Raw genomic sequence first — 20,291 nt, forward strand, 5'->3', positions numbered from 1 at the left:
TTGCTCAGTCGAGACATCCTTCCCCTCGCTTCCTTTCCCTTCTCATCGCGTTTTTTATCGAGTGAGATGTTTGGAGTGGGGATGAGCCCGTGCACTGATAAAACAGGACATGGACCGTGAGATCTAGCAGAGAGTTCACATCCTCTACTCCCTGTTGGGTGTTCCCAGAGCTTGATTTTTCTTCAAACTAAGAGATTTCAGATTTTTCTGTTATGGTATGTAAAGGTCACATTAAACCCGTCTCGGAAAACTCATTATCATTCATCCATTATTTATATTTGCTACTTTTCAGATGCCTTTTATGTATAGATTTTATTGTTTTACTCTCGTTCCAGACCCAGACTTTAAATATGAAAATGTAAATTATTTAATTAAAATATTATTTAAATATTATTTAAACCTATTATAATGTAAACAAAGAGTTGACATATACAAACCATTTCAGTATGTATTGTTCGAAAATGATTTTTCAGTTAGTTAAGTTAAGTATTTTGAGTTATTTCCACCTCGCTCATCAGTAAAAAAAATGCTTGAGAAATGAGACATATAGGCTAAGTTGTTAACAAAACATTTTTGTGTCATTCCCAGTCAAGCTGTAATTGTCAAATTATGCAAATTATAAGTGTACAAATATTTAATTGTGTGTATTTAGGATACATAAAATGCTAGCTATGAAATAAAAAACTTAAATTTGCTATGGCACAAATCTCAGGTGTTGATAATTAACAGGTTTAGTGACTTGGAGATCTTTCATGTCTTTCATTGGCCAGTTCTAGAGCGATGTCTCCTGTCTATTTTCTCTAAGTACTTCTCTTCAAACTCTTTAATTTCCGAGCCGAGTGTGAGATATTGATGAAAAATTTTGCTCCTCCTTTGCTCTGTGAAGAACCAATCAAGTCCACAAACCGGCATTAACTTTGGGTTGTCATGGATCCCTACACTTGATCAATAAACTTCACATATCATTACGCCGCGCAGCCTCAGAGGCCTGCCTTGTTCTCAGGGTGAAATGGAATGAATCTTTGTTAAAAATTGCTTGTGATTCGCACTTTTAGTCTTGAGGGCAAAGTGTATTTCTTTAGCTCTGGCTCCAGCTCACAGTTTGTGGCAGATTCGTTTGAGTTATAGTCAGGACTGTAGTTGACAGAAGAATATAAACAACAAGGCCTGTGTCTTCAGAGCTCCACTGTCACACTCGTAAATGTTTAAGCTATTTTCACTCACACTTTCTTTTTGCATCAGTTCTGCTTGTTGGTGCCTGTCTATAGTTTGGAGGTCTTATTCCAGAGCTGGATTTCAAAGATACTTGAATCCCTATTGCAGGCTGTATTTAAAAAGTCTTCACAATTTTTTTTTTTTAAATCTACATGCATGTAATTTCAACATGCATGCTGCTTATGTTTTACTGTATGATTAAATGTTCCTCATAAATGTGTTTATTGTACTAAATTCTGTTCTTTCTCCGGTGATTTACTAATTTCCAGTAATATTTCCAATTTCACGTTATATCTAATCAAAATGATTCTGAGTTAAGATTAGTACTAATGTCTTTGTCCATTATGGAATCTTAAAATTAATTAATGCTGTATATCTTGTCTAAAAAAAATGCCATTTGGTTGCGCTAGAGCCAATTCTTATAAATAATGCATTAAAATATATACCTTATAATACACCTCATAATCAGCTGTATGTTATTTAATCATAGTTATAGTACAAATGATTAATATGATACACTACTGTTCAAAAGCTTTTTGAAATAAATTAATACATTTATTCCACAAAGATGTATTAAATTGACTAAAAGTGACAGTAAAGACATTTATAATGTGACAACCTATTTCTATTTTTAAAAAATGCTGTATTTTTTTACTTTTATTTTCGTCAAAGAATCGTGGAAAAAAATCAAGGTTTCCACAAACAGATTAAGCTGCACAACGCATTTCAACATTGATCATGATATAAAAAAAAAAAAATCACCTTAACCACTACCTAATATTTCACAATAGTACTTTTTTCACTGCAATTTTTATCAAATAAATGCAGCCTTGGCGAGCACAAGAGAACATGAACATGAAAACATCTTAACAACCCCAAACTTTTGAATGATAGTATACATATTTAAGACCGTATTATAATGCATTATACATTATATACAGGCTTCATATGCAGTGTTACATTAAATTTTCTGATTGTTGAAACTGTTGCAAGTAACACATCATCTCTTGTCTCTTTCTCTCAGATTCACAAGCAGGAACAGAAGCACAGAGATCGTTGGACCATGCGGTTATTGGAGGCGTGGTGGCCGTCGTGGTCTTCGCCATGTTGTGTCTTCTCATCGTTTTGGGGCGATACTTTGCAAGACACAAAGGTAATTCAGCCCCCAGACTGTCTGTTGGCACATTTCTACGGTCAATAGACTTTCTAATTATTTTGGATAAGATTCTGAATAGGGAAAGAAGTCATTCTGCTGTCGAAGCTCTGCAGGTGCTTTGAATTGGCCCGTGGCTTCGACCACATTAAGGCCAGTATCCCTCTGAGTGTATCGCGCTGTTGTGTTCTGTAATATAAAGTGGGCGCAGCATCTCCGCATTTCATCAGGGCTACTGCCTTCATTATCATGCCACAGACTGAGAGGATGGGAATAATCCCACTCGGAAATGAAGTTTGAAGTGGATCGCTCCTTGTAACACTTCCCAAGGTCGATTCTAAAATGCAAAGTCAAACCGAACCCAAACCTGGAGAGGATGTTATGGAAATTTCCTGAATTATTAGCCACAAATAACACGTTTATTCTTCTGAGTATGTGTCAGACTCAGTTTTAGTTTGTTTTATCTAATAGCGCTCGATCTAGAGGGTCAGGTTCAGTTTGCCGTGCTGTACTCAAAGTGTCTCCATCATGGGGTATTAGTTTGGGTATTAGTTTGTTTTCTTACATGAAAGACATTATAACGCAACCAAGTGCAGCATGGTGAAATTAATGGCTTATTTATGGGCAGGTAAAGTCCCATGAATCGACCCTCACTCTAAATTAGAGAAGCTGCTCCAGATGGTATTTAATCTCTTTTAAAACCCTGCAATTGCATCAATCAGAGGCCCTGGGATGCTGGAGATATTGCTTTTATCAACACGCTTTTCTTTGAAACCCACACAGGCACCTACTTCACACACGAGGCCAAGGGGGCAGATGACGCGGCGGACGCCGACACGGCCATCATCAACGCCGAAGGGGGCCACAACAACTCGGACGAGAAGAAGGAATACTACATCTGAGTCCCGAGGCCTCTGTTGTTCTTAATATTTTCTTTTGTTTCGTTTTTGGCGGGAGGGGGTGGGGCATGGGGGAACTGAGATTTCTGAGGTTTTGTTTTTTTGTCAGTTCGTTTGATTTTCTTTCCTTGGGATTGAATGACGTAGAATGCTACACGGGCAGCTGAGAAGATGTAGGTATTTGTGTTATACAGCGGGATTGGAGTCAGGAGTGGGGTTTAGGGGTGGGCGGGATACAAGACGTTGCCAGATAGGATTGTAGAAAACGTCACCACACAGCACCTCCCCAACTGCTGGTATTTTTCGTTCTTTCTCGACCATTTGCAGAAAATTCTGTGCCTTGTTCTGAATTTCTTTTCTTAGTCATGCTTTAAATGCCATTGATCATGTCACGCCTCTAAAACCCCCTTCCCGAACACACTCACACACACACACATACACACCCACATCCACCATCTCTGATTATCGACGTGCTGTCAGCTTTCCTATGAAGGTACATGAGTGCACACCTCAATGCATTCCCCTACACTGTGGGCATCTCCTTCAAAACACCATATCCTCTGTACTAAGAGCAGGCCTAGTCACATGACAGCCTTTTGATTTACTCAATCCCAGGTCATCAGCATCATGAAGGGAAGTGCAAGCAGCTTCCTTCCTTCCTGTCCCCCAACAATTTGATGAGACCGGTGGAGAAGTGATCCTGGACGTTGCACCCGTTTTATTTTGACGGTGCGTCTGCATTGCTGCAGACTTCTTTTATCCTCTTTTTACTTCAGTTTTATTTTTCCTAATTATACTGTATGTGCCAGTACATTTGAAGTTTGGAATGGGCAGAGGCGCAGACGAACAGTTCCTGCTACTCTGCACCTACGGAGGCTTATCGTCTCGTTCTGCTCAGTTAGACAAAGCAGAAAGCCCTTTCAGTTATTTATTGTTTCAATATAATGATGTCTTAGGTTTTGTCTGCATTTTCATTCAGAAACGCACATGCGCAATGTGCGCATAATGACGAAAGAGTCGACGTCACTGAAAAAGGTCTAAATGCTGTGGCTTACATTTTGTTTCCTCGTCTTATGCTGTAATTTTTCATGCAGGGCTGCTGAAGGTGACCCTCTAGCACACGTCAATAACTACCTAAAATTGTGTCAAAGCGAGACGTTTTCTGGTTTTAGAGTGTTTTGTTAGACTCAAGGGAGGAAGCACCACAACTATCATGTTTGTAGATGTACAGAGAGGGAAGATGTGGAGATGATTTGATTACTATAACTTTACTACCTTAAAATGCATTTTAACAGCCAAAAAACATCTGCATTTGTGTATCTGGTTTGTAGGTGAGTCAGTAAGGATCTGACATTGATGTTAAGCAGTCCAACAAGTGTGTAAGGGTTTATGATTGCCTGTCAAGTGAATTGCCTGTTTGTTTTTCCTCAGAGGAAATAGTGGCGATTACAGCTAGCTTATCCTAGTGATACTAGTATATGAATATAAACTGCCCAAATATCATAGACTACATGGTGCGAAAAAGCACCACAGCAAAATAATTTCCTCTTTTAAACAATGTGTGTTTTATTGTTTATAATTGCTGTGAGTTGCTCCTCCGGGTTCCTGCTTATGCACAGCAGTCCTGGGCTTGAAATGAGGTTAGTTTGAATGGAAAGTGAAATAAACAGTCTTTATGAGAAAGAAAAAATTGAAAAAGCTTTTAATAACATTCCAAATATTTTAGGAAAACAGTCTGTGATGTAATTACCCGCTAATGTGGATTTCCCCCTATATTTACAGTCGTTGTCAACACATGACGCTAAACAAAAAGGAGCTCTCTTCGCTCCTGTGAACACATTAGACATTTCACTGAAGCCTAGCTACAAACGTAGCACCCGTCGAGGGTTAATAATATAAGGTGGATAAGATGTCTAAAGTACTTTTCCCTAAAGAGAAGTATATCTTCTCCCTTCCTCATGACTCTCGCTGTAGTGTAAGTGAAGTTAGATGCCATAGTTTAGACCCTGCTGAAACCAACCTCAGTGTGTAAATAAAACGGCGAGGTTGAGGGGGGAAAACACACACTCTTGTTTGCTTTATTTTTCTTATTCAAAAAAACAAGCATCCACTGAGACATTTTAGAGTATGTGCATTAACCATGAGAAACACTCTGGACGCTTTTGTTTTTACTTAGGATACAAATCCGAGGGAATGTCTTGCAGCTTGATGGTTACCGTTGCAGTTGAGATATACAGTTGTGTGGCTTGTGCTTAACTAGTGAGCATCATTTAGCTTTGGTCTGGCAGCTTCTGAACAGGATTTCAGACATCTCTTCTCCTCTTTTGCGTACGTGAGAGACATGACATCAGTATACTAATTTGTGGTATTTAGACTGGGACGATGTACATTTTGTTCAACTTGTTATTTTAGACCTGTTTTAAATGTGATTAATGTGGTTTAATCCACTCTATTAGGCGTTTGAGGACTTCAGATAGACGGTCGATGGGAAGACGCGGTTACGACAGTGATCTATTTTATCACTTGTACAGCAAGTTGAAAAAGGTTTAATTGAAAATGTCCAAATATAACAACTTATTTTGAGATGTGAACTGGGTTCGGTTTCAGTTTTGTAGTTTGTTGTTGTGTTTGTTGTTTTCATTGATTTATTAGTGCCCCCTGTTTTGATAGTGCAACAGTGTTACTGATGGAACTTACTTTGATTTCTTTCATTTGAACTTGACAGTTTAATTTAAGCCCCGTCTCAGGTTCACGTACAATAAACAGTATGTTTGCATCTCAGGTAGAATGCAAAGTTACGGCCCCCGATTAAGAAAGTGGGAAAAAAAAATCAAGCTGGATCTCAAATCAAATGGAGAATTTGACATGTTTTGTTTAATATTTTTGTTGTTCTTGTTTATTTGGTGCACTGTAAAACGTGTACGTAATGTACGCGCAATGTTGAGTATTATCACATTTTTAAAACCTACTTCACACAGAGAGGACAGTAAAGGACCAACCCGATCTCATGAGAAAACGTAATTATTTCACGAGTTTTCAAAAAAAAAAAAACTGAAGCATTAGTTTACCCCTAAACCTACCCCTCAGTGGGGCGTAAGCAAATTTTACGAAAACATACAAATGAAATGATACAAATTCACCCCAATTCATCAAAACGTAAAATAGTTACGAATTGCCATGAGAGTGTGTTGGGGAAAATTCAAAGTTGACATGTTTCTTGTTCTGGTTCCAGATAGGTTGGAAAGTGTTGAAAGTTTTTCATTCATTGTTTTTAGGTTGGTTATTTTTTGTCTTTCTGCTGTACTTGGGCAATGTTACTGTGTATTAATGAAGAAAAATGATATCCACATTCCCATACACATTTTGTATTTGTTCATATTAGACATTTTTACAAAAAAAATGGAGAGTTCTTGTCTTAATAAAAAAGAAAAGATATTAATGTTCAAAGTAATGGTTGGTTTGGGCAGTGTTATTTTTTTCTGTGTGTGACATGAATCTTTTGAAGGTAAAGTCAAACTTCTGAAAGCATGACTGAAAAGACATCTATTTTGCTGTCATCAATGATCTACACACCATGGATACAGAATCCATTTGAAAACTGACAGAATGTGGTACGTTCATCTTACAGGATGCTTGTGGCATTCATATTTGAGATTCACCATCCTCCATCTTATTTTCACAAAAGAGTGTTACATTAAGTATTCCTAAAATATCTTTAACCATTCAGCTATTCTCAAGGTCCTTGGCATGTTCTTTAGGCCAGTGCATAACACCTACATAAGAAAGATTCAAATATTGCATTTGTCATGTTATCACATACCCTCCAAAGAGTGTCGAATTTGCTTCCACAGATACTTAAGTAAGCTAATTTTATTTCTAAATGCATTGGGATGCCTGCTAAAACACCCCAGGATCATATACCAGCCTGTAGAGTTTACTTTTGCTTTAGAGCGAGTTCAAGAAATCCGGTCGGGGCTTATGCTTCCGCATCTCCTTATTATCCTTGGCATTCTCCAGCTCTGTCACACTTTTGCATTGTGCTTTTATTCCTGAACTTTGACCGAGGCAGCCTACAGAAAGAACATCTCTCCCAGGTATAGCGCGCTCCCCACCGCTTCTTTCTCAAGCTGTCTCATGCCCGCACCCTGACCTCGCCGCCCAGTGGCAATCTCAGCGACACACTCTGCAGATGCTGACCTTGAGTTGTAGCTTTTCTTCTTTTTTTCCTCCCGCTATATACGATGCCTGGTTTTTGATTGCCTGAGCAGGAGCTCAGCACCAGGGTTGTCACACTGCCAAGGCTCAAAGTCACCCTCTGCTCAGATGGGATGGATCTCAAGGTACAGGCAGAGAAGAAGCACAGATGTCACGTGGAATCATCTCTGTTCCAGAGAGAGACAACCAGGTCTGAGGGAGAAGAGAGCGCCTCTTGGCTCAAGGCGATGACAGGATTTCATCATGTCCTGTAGCTTTGCTAGATTACAGCAGACTCTGTAAAGTTACACTATATCTGGATTTAAAATCACACTTTAATACTTTTTGACATTTTCTTGAGCGAATTGTTGCAATTTAAAGTGATATTTTACACAATTCTGTCATCATTTACTCACCCTCATGTCATTCCAAAGCCTGATGCTGTTCACTTCCACTGAAGACAAAAAGAGAATTTTGATAATTGGAAGCAAATAGGTCATGGTTATTACAAAAACTATGTTTTTTTTTTCTTCTTCACAATGATGTCATATTTACAACCTGATGTTTTTTTAAGAATTATACAAAAAAAAAATTGAGGTACCCCTCGTGCACATCTATGTAAAACAATAACATTTGTTCACACAGTGAACATTAATTGGGGAAAAAATTAAATTATCATTTATTGTCATTGAGTGTTTTATTTGATTATATTTTTAAGAACAGATTACTGATGATGAGATATTATATATAAATTGCGGTAACACTTTAATTTGCAGTGCCATTGTTACACATGTTGCATGTAGTTACTATAGTAATGCTAACTGTAAATTATGCATAATTATGTGCAAGTAACCCTAATCCTACCCTAACTCTATAGTAAGAACATGAAGTTACTTAATATTACTCAGTACTAGTACAAAATGTATAATTACACTGTAACAAGGACACCTGAAAATAAAGTGTAACCTAAATTGCTGATGTCCATTGCAATCTTAGAACCAATTTAATTTTAATTTAAAAAAAAAACTTCTACATGTTTCCTTTCTTATTTTTTTTTTTAATCTATTGAAGTTTCTCTTTATTTCCTCCTATGGTAACTTCGTTATATGACTAAAGTATATGAAAAGAACTGCATGCAGATTCTTCAGAAATTCACACTGAAGCAACAGCGTACAGGTCTGGAATGACATGAGGGTGAGTAAATGATATCAGAATTGTAATTTTGTGTGAACTTTCCCTGACTACAGGACATCAGGTCTACTGCGATCTCATATAGAGGGAGAGCTCAGCTTTTACAGACTCTAAATGGATCCACTGAAGGTAGTTGGAAAGGGGAAAGTCATTCACAGCATCAATAGTGTGTCTTAATAGCATTGGCCCTCCACTCACTGCAGTCTGGGTCCACAGGTGAGAAGGGGACTGATTCCTGAAATTGCAAGAGATTTACAAGGATAGAGATGGAAGAATAATCTATTAAAGCCAATATGGGTTTTGTCTCTATACAGGTATTTATTGACATCATATTTGACTCAAAAAGTACTTGGACTCTTGTCACATTTAAAGATTTGATTAAATAAAATATCGAAGCAATTGGTGTTTATTTCAAAGAAAAGTTGCACAAGCACACTCAAGCTGTCACTAAAAGAGGTTATTATAGGATTTAATTGTCAATATAAAACAATAGATTTAGGCCTGGTTTCACAGACAGGGCTTCAATCAAGCCAGGAGTCGGGTTTAATCCAATTAGGAAATTGAAGTAGCTTTTATAAATGTGCCTTAGAAAAAAACATTACTGGTGTGTAGTATCTTGAGACAAAACAATGGCAGTGACATATTTTAAGATATGTCAGTGCAAGTTACTTTCAGTTACAACAGCCTAAACATGCGTTTTAGTCTGGGATTAGTCTTAAGCCTTGTCTGTGAAACCAGAGGTTTCAATTTAAAATTAAGTAACTGGGCACTTTGAGCTTGTTCTTGGTTAATACGATGAATTACATATATGGTTACTCTGATAGGACAACTATGTGAACGTGAGGAGAAATTACTTCATACATCCACTCAAAACCAGTGTTCAGAAGTTCAATGCAAAGACTTTAAAGCATTTTTAAGTGTGACTTAAGTGTCCAAACACTTTACTGTAACAACTGGTAATTATATGTATGCAATAATAATGACACTTCCTATGCCATTTAGAATGAATTATACCTTTGTCGCCTGGAGACCCAAGTTTGGTTTGAAGACGAAAAACGTATCAGGCACAATGTTCTCTCACCATTCCTGATTTCTAACACACACTCAAAGCGTTTGCCGTAGTCTTGCGGCTATCAGAGCAGAAATGAAACCTGCTGCTCTCCGTATGTTTTTCTACCGTCTTCGGTGTGTTCATCTTGTCACATGAATGATGAATGATTCCTAAATTGCGCAAGCTTATTTTGTCAATTAGATTGAAGGTTCTAACAAACAAACAAAAAATACATAGGCCTACACTTACCCACTCATAGACCCTCCCTTCGAAGAAATCAAGACAGAAGTAGACAAAAGAGACGGATTAAAACACCAGGCGTAAACGGGTATGCGTCTCCCTCGTCTACTTGTGATCCGATCGATCAAAACGCATCTTAATACCAGGTGTAAACGGGGCCTATGAGGTAATGATGAAAAACACTTGCCCTCAATGTGATTTGCATATTTCGTTTCGTTCCTCTTCTTGCTGATTGGAATGGATTTTAATTCAATTGCTGATCAAGCCAGTTAGCAACATGTCAAGAACCTGCACACTGTTAGAAAAGTACAGCAGACTTGTGTGAAGTCTAAAGCAGAGTTTGTGTACAGCCTCCATTATTTCTATTTAATAAAAGACAAACAAATCCCAGCTGGTGTCACCTAAAACATCTCACTAGTTGTCACAATGAGTAATAAGGCTCCTAACAGCATGTAAGTCACTGTGAACCTTATTTATGTCTTTGAAGTCTTTTTGGCTGACTTTCTTCTCATCTCTTGTTAGCGGGATGCAGAGATTTCTGCCATGGCGACAGCCTCTCAGGAGGTCTGACGAACAACAGCTCTTTTCTACGACTTCTTAATGATCTAGGATCTGTGAAACAACTCCCATATTCTTCTTATTAGTTCTGTGTTGTTCTCTAACTGCACCAACCTGCTTGCAAACTGCAGTTTCCCAGATGGAAAATATTTGCTTTGATTTTAGCCGAAGCGAGAGGGTGTTAATGAGACTTTGATGAAGGTAACAGTGTTTGTTATATAATACACCTATAGTACACCTACAGCTGTAAATCAGCAAGTGTAATACTTTTCAGTAATCATCCATTCAGAATGAAATATGATAAAGAGCGGTGTTTCCATTTGCATTGCAGGCATGAAGGCGTCCTCTCTATCAAACTTTCAGTTGGCACAGGATATCCAGATGCAAATGCTTCCTAATAAAGCCAGCTCCAATTCTTTTTCTTGTGCTTCCCCCCGTATCCCAGGCACATATACGTGAGTCGGCTATGTATATATAGGCCTCCTCTCATGGATAGATCGATTGGATAGATCATTTGAATGTGTTTCTCCTGAACTTTGCTAACAAAACATCATTTGCTATCAGGATGTGAAGAGAGTTTCAACCAGTATAACAAAAAGTGTTTATAAAACAAACTGCTTATTTTTCTTTTATTTAATGTTTATTGATAGAAAATTGACGCTTTTAGACGCATCCTCCTTTGGTAACAAGGTTACAATGACCTGAAAATGAAACTGCTCAAATAAATGATCAATTTGCATGGACATTTTCTGCAAGCTTAAAATCTTTCATTGAACATTTAGTGAAGGAAAAAATGACAACTGCATATTTTTTAAAGAGTTTCAAGGCCTGTTTCGTACTCTATTCATGGAAAGGGCTTGGCATTCTTGACACTGAATATTTACTTCTAGCATCAGCCTCGCTAAAAACCAAAAAAGATTCATTTTAGGTTTTGCAAAATCAGAAATCTGTTGTTGGAAAGCACTCACTGGAAAAAGAGATAGCATTTTCTTCAATAGAAAAGAAAAAACATAATATTGATATTTAAAAATGCTGCAGTGGTGCAGTTTATTTTGTCCTAAACAGCTCACTGGTGTCATCAGGATTTATGTTTATCCACCTCCACAGAAATATAGCTTTAAGTCGCTGATAAGTTTGCAAATAATACAGCTTGCGCTTAGTTTTGGTTTGCCCTGCCAGTTTCAATAGAGCAGCATTATTAGGAGATTCCACCACAGCATCTCAGTGATGATTGGAATTGGCGTTCTCCAATGCCGCGGGGACGGTGAAAGCTATCGGCTGGATCCTGTTATAACAACTCAAATTGCGTTGAACCGCAATGAGTTTATTGGAGCACAATTGATTATTTGTCGAGGTGCTTTGAAGAATTACACTCTTACTTTGTTATACAGCGTTTTATTAAGTAACGCACTGTGAGTAAATATTGTTGTCTTTTATTTGTCAGTATTACACAGTATGGTGGTGCCGTTGATGCACTTCACGCTGGTTACTGGCAGAAGTAACTGCATATGACTGGCCATTGATAGCAGACCTAAGCCATTGAGAGCTCATAATTGTCTGAGCCTCAGCATTGGAGCATTGGCAATCTCAGGGGTTCCTCTCTGCGTGTCTTTCTACACACACACACACACACAGACACACACACACATACACAGGAGGTTCTCATTGGAGCTCTGGGATCTCAGTAATTGTGGTTTGTAATAGCAACCCTCTGTCAACCCTGAGTACACATCACTTTCACAACAACTACAACTGTGATGCTTTTTATTTTTATTTTTTGCCTCTCCCTGGGTTTTATAAGGTCAGATCACACTCATGTTCTTGCAACATTATTTGTGTATTTTGTTGTTTGTATAAATGTCACCTAGTGAAAAGGGTTTGGTGAAGGGAAGTGCTACAGAATCAATTAATCTGTTCACCTGTGGTGGAGCATTAATCTCTCCTCCGCCTCAAAAGTGCATGTCGGATGTAAATGGTCGGTCGTGATGACACTGCTGCCGTCCTATCTGCGGGACTGCATTGCTTTCTATTATGTTTTGTCAGGAAATCTACTTTAATTTACGTGATTTGCGCTTTGTAATAAAGCCTCACCCGGGTTTGCAATGCATGCACACATTCACATCTTTAATTGCCTGTCTTCACAGCGGTCACAACTCACGCGGTCAAGTCACAAAGAACAGAAATGGTATTTTTACCATCAAATTATCTATTTTTTTCAATTCGTTATTTTTAAAGTGATCTTTATCCACTGAATGTTTTTCAAGAATAGTTTTAATTTGAAAAAAGAAAGAACTTGATTTGTTCTCCATGGAGACACAACTTTCCCAATTATTCTAGAGTGAAAAGTTTGTGTCTCTGTGGGAGAGCAGAGATTGATTCAGCTCAATATGATGCACTGCATTTCATTCAGAGCAGAGAAGCATTGAACTGTCTTTATTTCTTTCAGACTTTATGCTCTACTAATGGTTGTAATGGTAAGATGTGTCACTTCCTTAGTATAGCAAACTGTGCATGATTATTTCTATTTGATCATGAGAGATTTTCATGAAGAATGTTATGAGCATTTTTAATGCTACAAACTTGCACGTCAAACTTTGCATGCCAGTAAATTAAGCAAAATCAGTGAAAGTATGTCATTGGCTCAACTGATAATGATCGAGCGTTGCCACCAAATATCATAATATGTTGATATTTTAATTTGACTGATTATGAAAATTTTATAGGACAACTTCAGTAAAATTATAAGGGTGAATTCAGCTTGATTGGGACACTTTTTCCAAGTTATCTCAATAACAAAAAGTGTTTTTCTCTCTCCCCAGATGTGTTAAAGACATGAACTGCATTATTTTATTGTTTTATAATATTTACTGGGGTGCACTTTTTATGACAAAAATTGTCATCATTTAGAAATAAATGGCATTTTCCCTAGCCTGATTTTAGCCCTCTGATTTGGACGCTCTCTATAAAGGGGCGTGGCTGCTGTGAGACTTCAGTGTAAGCACCCACTGCTGTGATTGGCTAACATCTTTGCTTTTAAAATAGATAGTATAACATGTGGAACTAGGTTAACTAAATAGTTAAAGGTTAACTTATTGTAAAAAGTGTTGATTATAACATAATATTTAGATCTATGGTATTGTATTTAGATTGTGGCATGAAAGGTTGAGTGATGAGCATGTAGCCAATCACAGACATGTCGAGCACATGAATGTCCGGGTTTGGAATTTGGAAGTTTTGGAAGATTTTGGAGTTTGGAATCTGCGAGCTCATTGACGCAGAAGCACTAGTTCAGAAGGAGCTCCAGACTGGCTGCAATTTGACGGTGCATGCAATATTTTTTTTTGAAAATAGTCTACCATCGCTCTATTATTGATATTAATGAATCTATTGATTTATTGATTTATCTGAGGTGCCACAACCATTCCGGCCCACTTTAACCCCTGATCATAATTAACAGTGCAAGCACGATGTAAATGTAAATTGATCTTGTCATTGCAACTCGATTTCTGCTCACTAACGAATGGTTTCATCATAACCAGTGCTTAAAGTGGGATTTGGCAGGGGGGGGGGACCCTTAAACTTTGTGTTGGTGCAACCGGGGAAAATGACTCACCATATGACAACATATTGAGTATCATGGTATGGCAATACTTTTTGGGACAAGAGTTTCGCTGTTGCACCAAGTATCACAATACTTATTTACTTGATATTTTAATGGTTTTATTTTGGTCATCTACATCTACACTGATATGATGATGATACTATGTTAAAATTACTGAACACCACAATATGAAACACGAGCATGTTTTTCACAATGTAAATTTGGATTTATCTGACCTACATATGTGCAATTTAAGACTTTTGAAGGCCAAAACATTGGATAAGAAGTAGCTTTAAAACCATGTCAGTGGGCATTAGATTATTTGTCAATACTAGTGATGGGGACGAGACCGCCTATGCCGAGTCCGAATCAAGACCGAGTCTTTGAAGGGTCGAGTCCAAGTCGAGACCGAGTCCGTTGGTTTTCAAATACAGTCGAGTCCGAGTCAAGACCGAGTCTTTGAAGGGCAGAGTCCGAGTCGAGACCGAGTCCGTTGGTTTTCAAATACAGTCGAGTCCGAGTCAAGACCGAGTCTTTGAAGGGCAGAGTCCGAGTCGAGACCGAGTCCGTTGGTTTTCAAATACAGTCGAGTCCGAGTCAAGACCGAGTCTTTGAAGGGCAGAGTCCGAGTCGAGACAGAGTCCGTTGGTTTTCAAATACAGTCGAGTGCGAGTCAAGACCGAGTCTTTGAAGGGCAGAGTCCGAGTCGAGACCGAGTCCGTTGGTTTTCAAATACAGTCGAGTCCGAGTCAAGACCGAGTCTTTGAAGGGCAGAGTCCGAGTCGAGACAGAGTCCGTTGGTTTTCAAATACAGTCGAGTGCGAGTCAAGACCGAGTCTTTGAAGGGTCGAGTCCGAGTCGAGACCGAGTCCGTTGGTTTTCAAATACAGTCGAGTCCGAGTCAAGACCGAGTCTTTGAGGAAGCAAGTCCGAGTCGAGATTTTGTCTCGACATGTCAGTTTTGATATTCATGATTTAATATCACCCCAGTTAATAATTAACAGTTAGGCCTACAGACTAAGCTAGATTGGGAATTGTTTAGAGGAGCAGTCTTAACATCTTAATATGGACTATGCTTTTACTATCATTAAAAAAATCCCTACCACATGCATCATCTTCTGCCTATTTTTCTAAAATGCTTCAACAGTGCTGCTCTGTCATCAACATGTTAAGCCCACCCTGACTTTTTTTTCATAGTTAGGACATGCAGAGCAAATTAAAGTTTTCTAGTGGCATGTCTAAATTAGTAGGTTTAGCTACTTTATAACATTTCCAGTATTTCCCAATTTTAAATATTTTGACAATGCACTCGAATTCAGTATCTTTTAAAACTTTATTCCCCCATAACTAGTGATGGGGACGAGACCGCCTATGCCAAGTCCGAGTCAAGACCGAGTCTTTGAAGGGTCGAGTCCGAGAAAGCAGAAATTACCGAGATCGGACCCGAGTACTAAATCACTAGTCAATACCTGCTCTCTCATCATCTCCATCTTTCTTTTTCTCTCAATCTCCATATCCTGCCCTATTTCTTCCTCTCCTAAAGCCGAACTTTGACTGATAGTCTTTTAATTTTCGTATGTCAGTGAAGAAAGTAAACATAGGCTACAGCTTTCCTGGTAGCCTTGAGTAAATTAAATTGTCTCAATGAAATGACTCATAAAACATATAAATATCAGTTGAGCCTAAGTCAGTACTGTCAATATGAACCTTCTACAAGCTTTGGAATTTGAAGACGTCTGTTTTTAAATGTTAAAAGTAGGCTAATATTAAATAATACAAATTATAGGCCACGTTTACCAAAGTTGGTGGAATTGTAAAACGTTCCCTATCATGCGCTGTGGGAACGCGTCAAAGCATTCTCAGAGGAATTCTGAATTCTGCAGAGGCTGTGTATCATATATCTATGACGTCATAAATCTGCACATTTCAAAATTAGTTGTTCACTGGGCTTGGTTTCAATAAAAGCTGTTTTTCACAGGATATTTTTATAGTATGATGGCCTCTTATGTTAAAAGCTCAAGGAAAAATGTGTATTTATTTATTTAATCTCTTGTTAAAAATATGAAGACTTTATGAAAGGGTTTCATACTTCTATTGTAGTGATCTTGTGCTCATTCATCCATGATTAGCAATCAGGCTGTTGAATGCTAGCAGCCATGGCTTTGTCAAAACTATTTCTGCTCAACAGAGTGAAATATTGATGATTTATATTTTATTTGTTACTGTTTCGATAGACACGGGGGGCATATTAAATGGAAGATCGACGTAAACTAACAAAAAGAGCATCAAATACGTGGAAAATTTCCTGCAAAGCTTTTATTTGAGCTCACTTTGAGAAAAAAGCTTTGTTTTCTGATGCAAATTCCATTTAAATATAACTAAAATCGTTTTTAATTATTTTGGAACTGAGTTTCCTCTACATTCCCTTGGAATATTTCAGTTTTACATATTACAAATTCAATTTCAATATGCAAGTTTCCACTGGTTGAAATTCAAGCCATGTTTCATGTAAGCAGTTCATTCAGAGATATTCTTTTCCCTACAGCAAGGCTCTGTGTGCTTTCTAAAAACATAATTATAAAGAAGAGGACAATCTCCACCATTTTGGTGCCTCATCCAAGCAGGCTGTGAAACAGTCTGTCTAATTTCCTCAACGCAGAAACTCCATAAACCGCATGGAGGATCTGGAGTAAACTGCATTTTCACTGACCACCTGAGATGCAGTTGTCTTTTGCCCAGTGAAACTTCTTTGAAACGGAAGCTTCCCAAGATTTAAGCTACTCATATTTTAAAGTTGGTAAACTTCATCAAATATTTATTCTTTCAACAAAGTAGGTGGTTACACTTTATTTCGACGATCCACTTTCGACATTTCACTAACTATAAGTAACTTGTCAACTCCATGTCTATTAACTCTCACTAGAGTATTACTAGAATGTAGTAGACTGTTAGGTTAGGGTTGAACAAGTTGAAATGTAATTGCAAAGTTATTTTCTTATAGTCAGTAGATTGTCTGTTGTGGGACCATCAAAATAAAGAGTTAGCAGATATTAAGCAGACAGTCTACACTGTAAAAAGTAATTGCTGATTCTACTTAAGAAAAACTAGTGCATTTAACTTACTTTGGAAAATTAGTTGATTTAACTTGATTATACTGTGTACTGTGAACTTTTAGGTGGATGCAATAGTTAAACTAAACAAATCTAGTACATTGTACTTAAGATTGGTAAGTGTATTGTACTAAAGGCATGTTCACACTGTTGCAAATTTCTGGAGCACATAATTTGCATAAAAATAATAATAATAATGAAATGAATAACATTTTTAGTAAATACCCTACAATTAACGCGCGCACACACCACACACATGCGTGTTTATTTATTTATTAAAGGTTCGGAATCTTTTTTTCCTTCACACTATAAAATAACTGGGAAGATTAAAGAGTATTTGCAAGCCAATCGGCTGCTGCTGCTTCACAGTCTTTTATATTTTTATTAACAGAGCTTGATATAGTTATTGTTCGTTGGTTATTAAGTTTCAGCATAGACGAAACAACTCTTCCTCTTTTAATTTCTTAAATGCGTTTTCGTCTCGCGCATGCGCAATTTGCGCATTTTCGCAATGGGACGGTTGAAGAAGACGACACGACATCGACGAAGAACTTCATCTCGTGTTCGGGATGCGGCAGCAAAACTAGGTAAGTTATGCTAGCCACTTGAACTATTTTTCAACTTTAATGTCATTGTATTGCTTATAAAAACAGAATTTATTTTGCTCATTGTGCAGTAAGAGGAAAAGGCACACTGAAGTAGTTTTATGTCGAATGAGACCAGTTGAGACAAGTGGCTTAACTTACTAACGTTAGCTAGATTGCAAAAATAGATTTTTATTGAACACTGTTTTATGTAGCAGCTACAGTTTATAAGCTGTGTTAATCGGTTATGGGTTTATCATTGTATGTAAAAATTCTGTGCGGCCTAACGTTATAACGTTTCTTTCATTCTTTCTAGAAAGTTCGAGGCTCATGTGTCGTTCACATGGAAATGAATAGCATGATGCATTAATTACGATAGTGTAACTAACAATCAGTTATCATCTTATTTTGGCCAGCCCTCTTCACACGAGTCTTTATTGGTTTCCTATATAATTTAATCTTGAACATTTACAAAACAAATTGATCATTAACCACTTTTGGTGTTTCATTCTTACTAGGACTTACTTTCTTCAGTAAAAAGTCAGTTTGTAATATCAGTTTGTCCTACTTTTCTTTCTTTTTTTCTTTTCTTTTTTTAGATCCATGCTGTATATCTGGCAAAACCTGCAAACTGAATTCATTCAAGAACTGGACAGATTCACTCAAGGCTAAAGCTGGAGACATTGGCTCCAAACTTAAGAAGATTCTGCAGCAGATTCAAAATGACGTAAGCTCCTTGACATATCACAATTGTATTATGTTTCGATGGAAAAACAAATGTAGCTTTTGCTGTTGTTTTTTGCTCTGTGTTGTGCTAGTGTCATGAGCTCTATTCAATATCAATTTTTATAACTTTGCAGAAATCCAACATCAATGCGGAACGAACAGCCGTTCATCATGGCCTACCACTCCTTCTCGGAGAGGACCCCACCGATTTTTACAAGACATGTTTTGTAAGTATTTTCTTCTCTGATGTGATTCTTATTTAACAGGCAAACTGTTCTTCAAACAGTTTTGATATCTGGCAAGAAGAGTTATGAAGGCAAGAAAAACACTCACCGGGACACTGATACAAAGTAAGGGTTAGAGAAAAGAAAGTGAAAGATAAATTAAGAATTTAGAGGAAAAAAGACAGTAAGAAGATACATTTTATATTACGTAAAGAAATGCAAAAAAAAAACATTTATAAGAAAGACAATAGATTTTTGATAGTTTTAATTTATATAACTGGCCTTCAGTTTTATTTGTTTTTTCATGCAGTTGTTTGATGTATGTATTCCCCCCTGCATCCACTGCTGTGTCCTATTTGAAAACGCCTTTACATTTAGACATAATACAGTGTTATTAATTTAGTTTTACATTTTAATGAGTATGTGCTCTTAAAGGGATAGTTTACCCATAAATAAAAATTCTGTCATTTACTCAGCCTTATGTTGTTCCAAACCTGTATGAATTTCTTTCTTCTGTTGAACACAAAATATGATATTTCGAAGAATGTTGGTAATCAAACAGTTGAGAGTAGCCATTGACTTCCATAGTATGTTTTCCTACTATGGAAGTCAATGGCTACTCTTAACTGTCTGGTTACCATCATTCATCAAAATATCTTCTTTTCAGTTCAACAGATGAAAAAAAAAAAAAAAAAACTCATTCAGGTTTAGAACAACTTGAGGGTGAGTAAATTATGACAAGATTTTCATTTTTGGGTGAACTATCCCTTTAAAAGATGTTTTGTGGCTTTCTTTGACCTCATTTTTGTTATATGCTATTCCCATTTTTAGGACTATGATGACAATGAAGATATGTCCAACATTGAAATAGGTATTCTGACAGTGATTCCCGAGGACTTTGCAACCGCTGCCGTACCCTACTCCCTGCATCTTGATGCCACAACAACGGCAATCATTTTGGAAGGTACGGTGGTTGTGGATGATCTTGAAAATCTTCCACAAGCAATGTGTTTGCTCTTTGGACTAAATTATGCTCTAAACTTAAGAGTATCCTGCAGTATTGAAGAGCACATTCGACTTCATACAGAGAGTGATTTTGTCCCTTGGCCACAAGCCATTCTGTACCAAACTCTGTGACTTACACGCTCTGCTTTCAACCACTTTATAAAGGTGTTAAAAACAAAGAAACATTGATCTTTTTATTGTATTTAGTTTTTTGTTTTTTCTTGAATGCATTATGTGCTGTATTTCTAAAATGTTGTTGGCGGGCCAAGTAATGTTTTAAAATTAATATTGTTGAACAAATAAACATTCTAGTGTTTTGCCAAATCTGTTGTCTTTCTTTGTATTCTCAACTTAGAATTTTGAGTACAACTTGCTTGAGAAATTTAAGGCAATCAGTTTCCACACATTCCTCTAGTAAAATGAACAAGCAGACATGTTAAAATAACTGTTTTGTTTAAGTTCTGCTTACAAATCTCAACTTAAATCTGTAAGTTGCCTAAACTTGAGTTTAGTAAGGTACCTGTACTCAAGTTTTATGGT

General features: G+C 37.3%; 2 protein-coding genes across 11 annotated transcripts in view; both read left to right on the forward strand.

Annotated features, from left to right (window-relative positions):
- The window catches only part of cadm1a (cell adhesion molecule 1a), a 304,169-nt gene extending 297,451 nt beyond the window's left edge, over positions 1 to 6,718 (forward strand). For all 9 annotated transcript variants that reach the window (XM_077233180.1, XM_077233183.1, XM_077233185.1 and 6 more), the window contains 2 exons: positions 2,240 to 2,368; positions 3,152 to 6,718. In XM_077233180.1, coding sequence (XP_077089295.1) covers positions 2,240 to 2,368; positions 3,152 to 3,270 — 248 coding nt within the window. In that variant the 3' untranslated portion in view covers positions 3,271 to 6,718. The remainder of the gene's footprint in view (positions 1 to 2,239; positions 2,369 to 3,151) is intronic.
- Positions 6,719 to 17,462: 10,744 nt separating this feature from the next.
- LOC143740713 (uncharacterized) lies at positions 17,463 to 20,075 on the forward strand. 2 transcript variants are annotated; one of them, XM_077232706.1, is made up of 4 exons: positions 17,463 to 17,799; positions 18,396 to 18,523; positions 18,657 to 18,749; positions 19,578 to 20,075. In XM_077232706.1, the coding sequence occupies exons 1-4, from the start codon at positions 17,700 to 17,702 to the stop codon at positions 19,881 to 19,883; spliced, it is 627 nt and encodes a 208-aa protein (XP_077088821.1). In that variant the 5' UTR covers positions 17,463 to 17,699; the 3' UTR covers positions 19,884 to 20,075. The 2 variants fall into 2 exon arrangements, 1 of the variants encoding a protein (XP_077088821.1); XR_013204885.1 differs by lacking the exons at positions 18,396 to 18,523; positions 18,657 to 18,749; positions 19,578 to 20,075 and adding an exon at positions 18,113 to 18,150 and having other exon boundaries at positions 17,747 to 17,799.
- Positions 20,076 to 20,291: the final 216 nt, after the last annotated feature.

The sequence above is a fragment of the Siphateles boraxobius genome, unplaced genomic scaffold (genome assembly GCF_051911475.1).
Source record: "Siphateles boraxobius isolate OS27281-9 unplaced genomic scaffold, OSU_SipBor_1 18, whole genome shotgun sequence".
Classification (NCBI taxonomy): domain Eukaryota; kingdom Metazoa; phylum Chordata; class Actinopteri; order Cypriniformes; family Leuciscidae; genus Siphateles; species Siphateles boraxobius.

What these genes read in the sequence shown, in the direction of transcription:
- LOC143740713 (XM_077232706.1), top strand. Translation starts at nt 17,700, where the DNA reads ATGCGCAATTTGCGCATTTTCGCAATGGGACGGTTGAAGAAGACGACA. An exon ending in GGATGCGGCAGCAAAACTAG is followed by an intron (nt 17,800 to 18,395) that starts GTAAGTTATGCT and finishes TTCTTTTTTTAG; the next exon opens with ATCCATGCTGTATATCTGGC. An exon ending in TGCAGCAGATTCAAAATGAC is followed by an intron (nt 18,524 to 18,656) that starts GTAAGCTCCTTG and finishes ATAACTTTGCAG; the next exon opens with AAATCCAACATCAATGCGGA.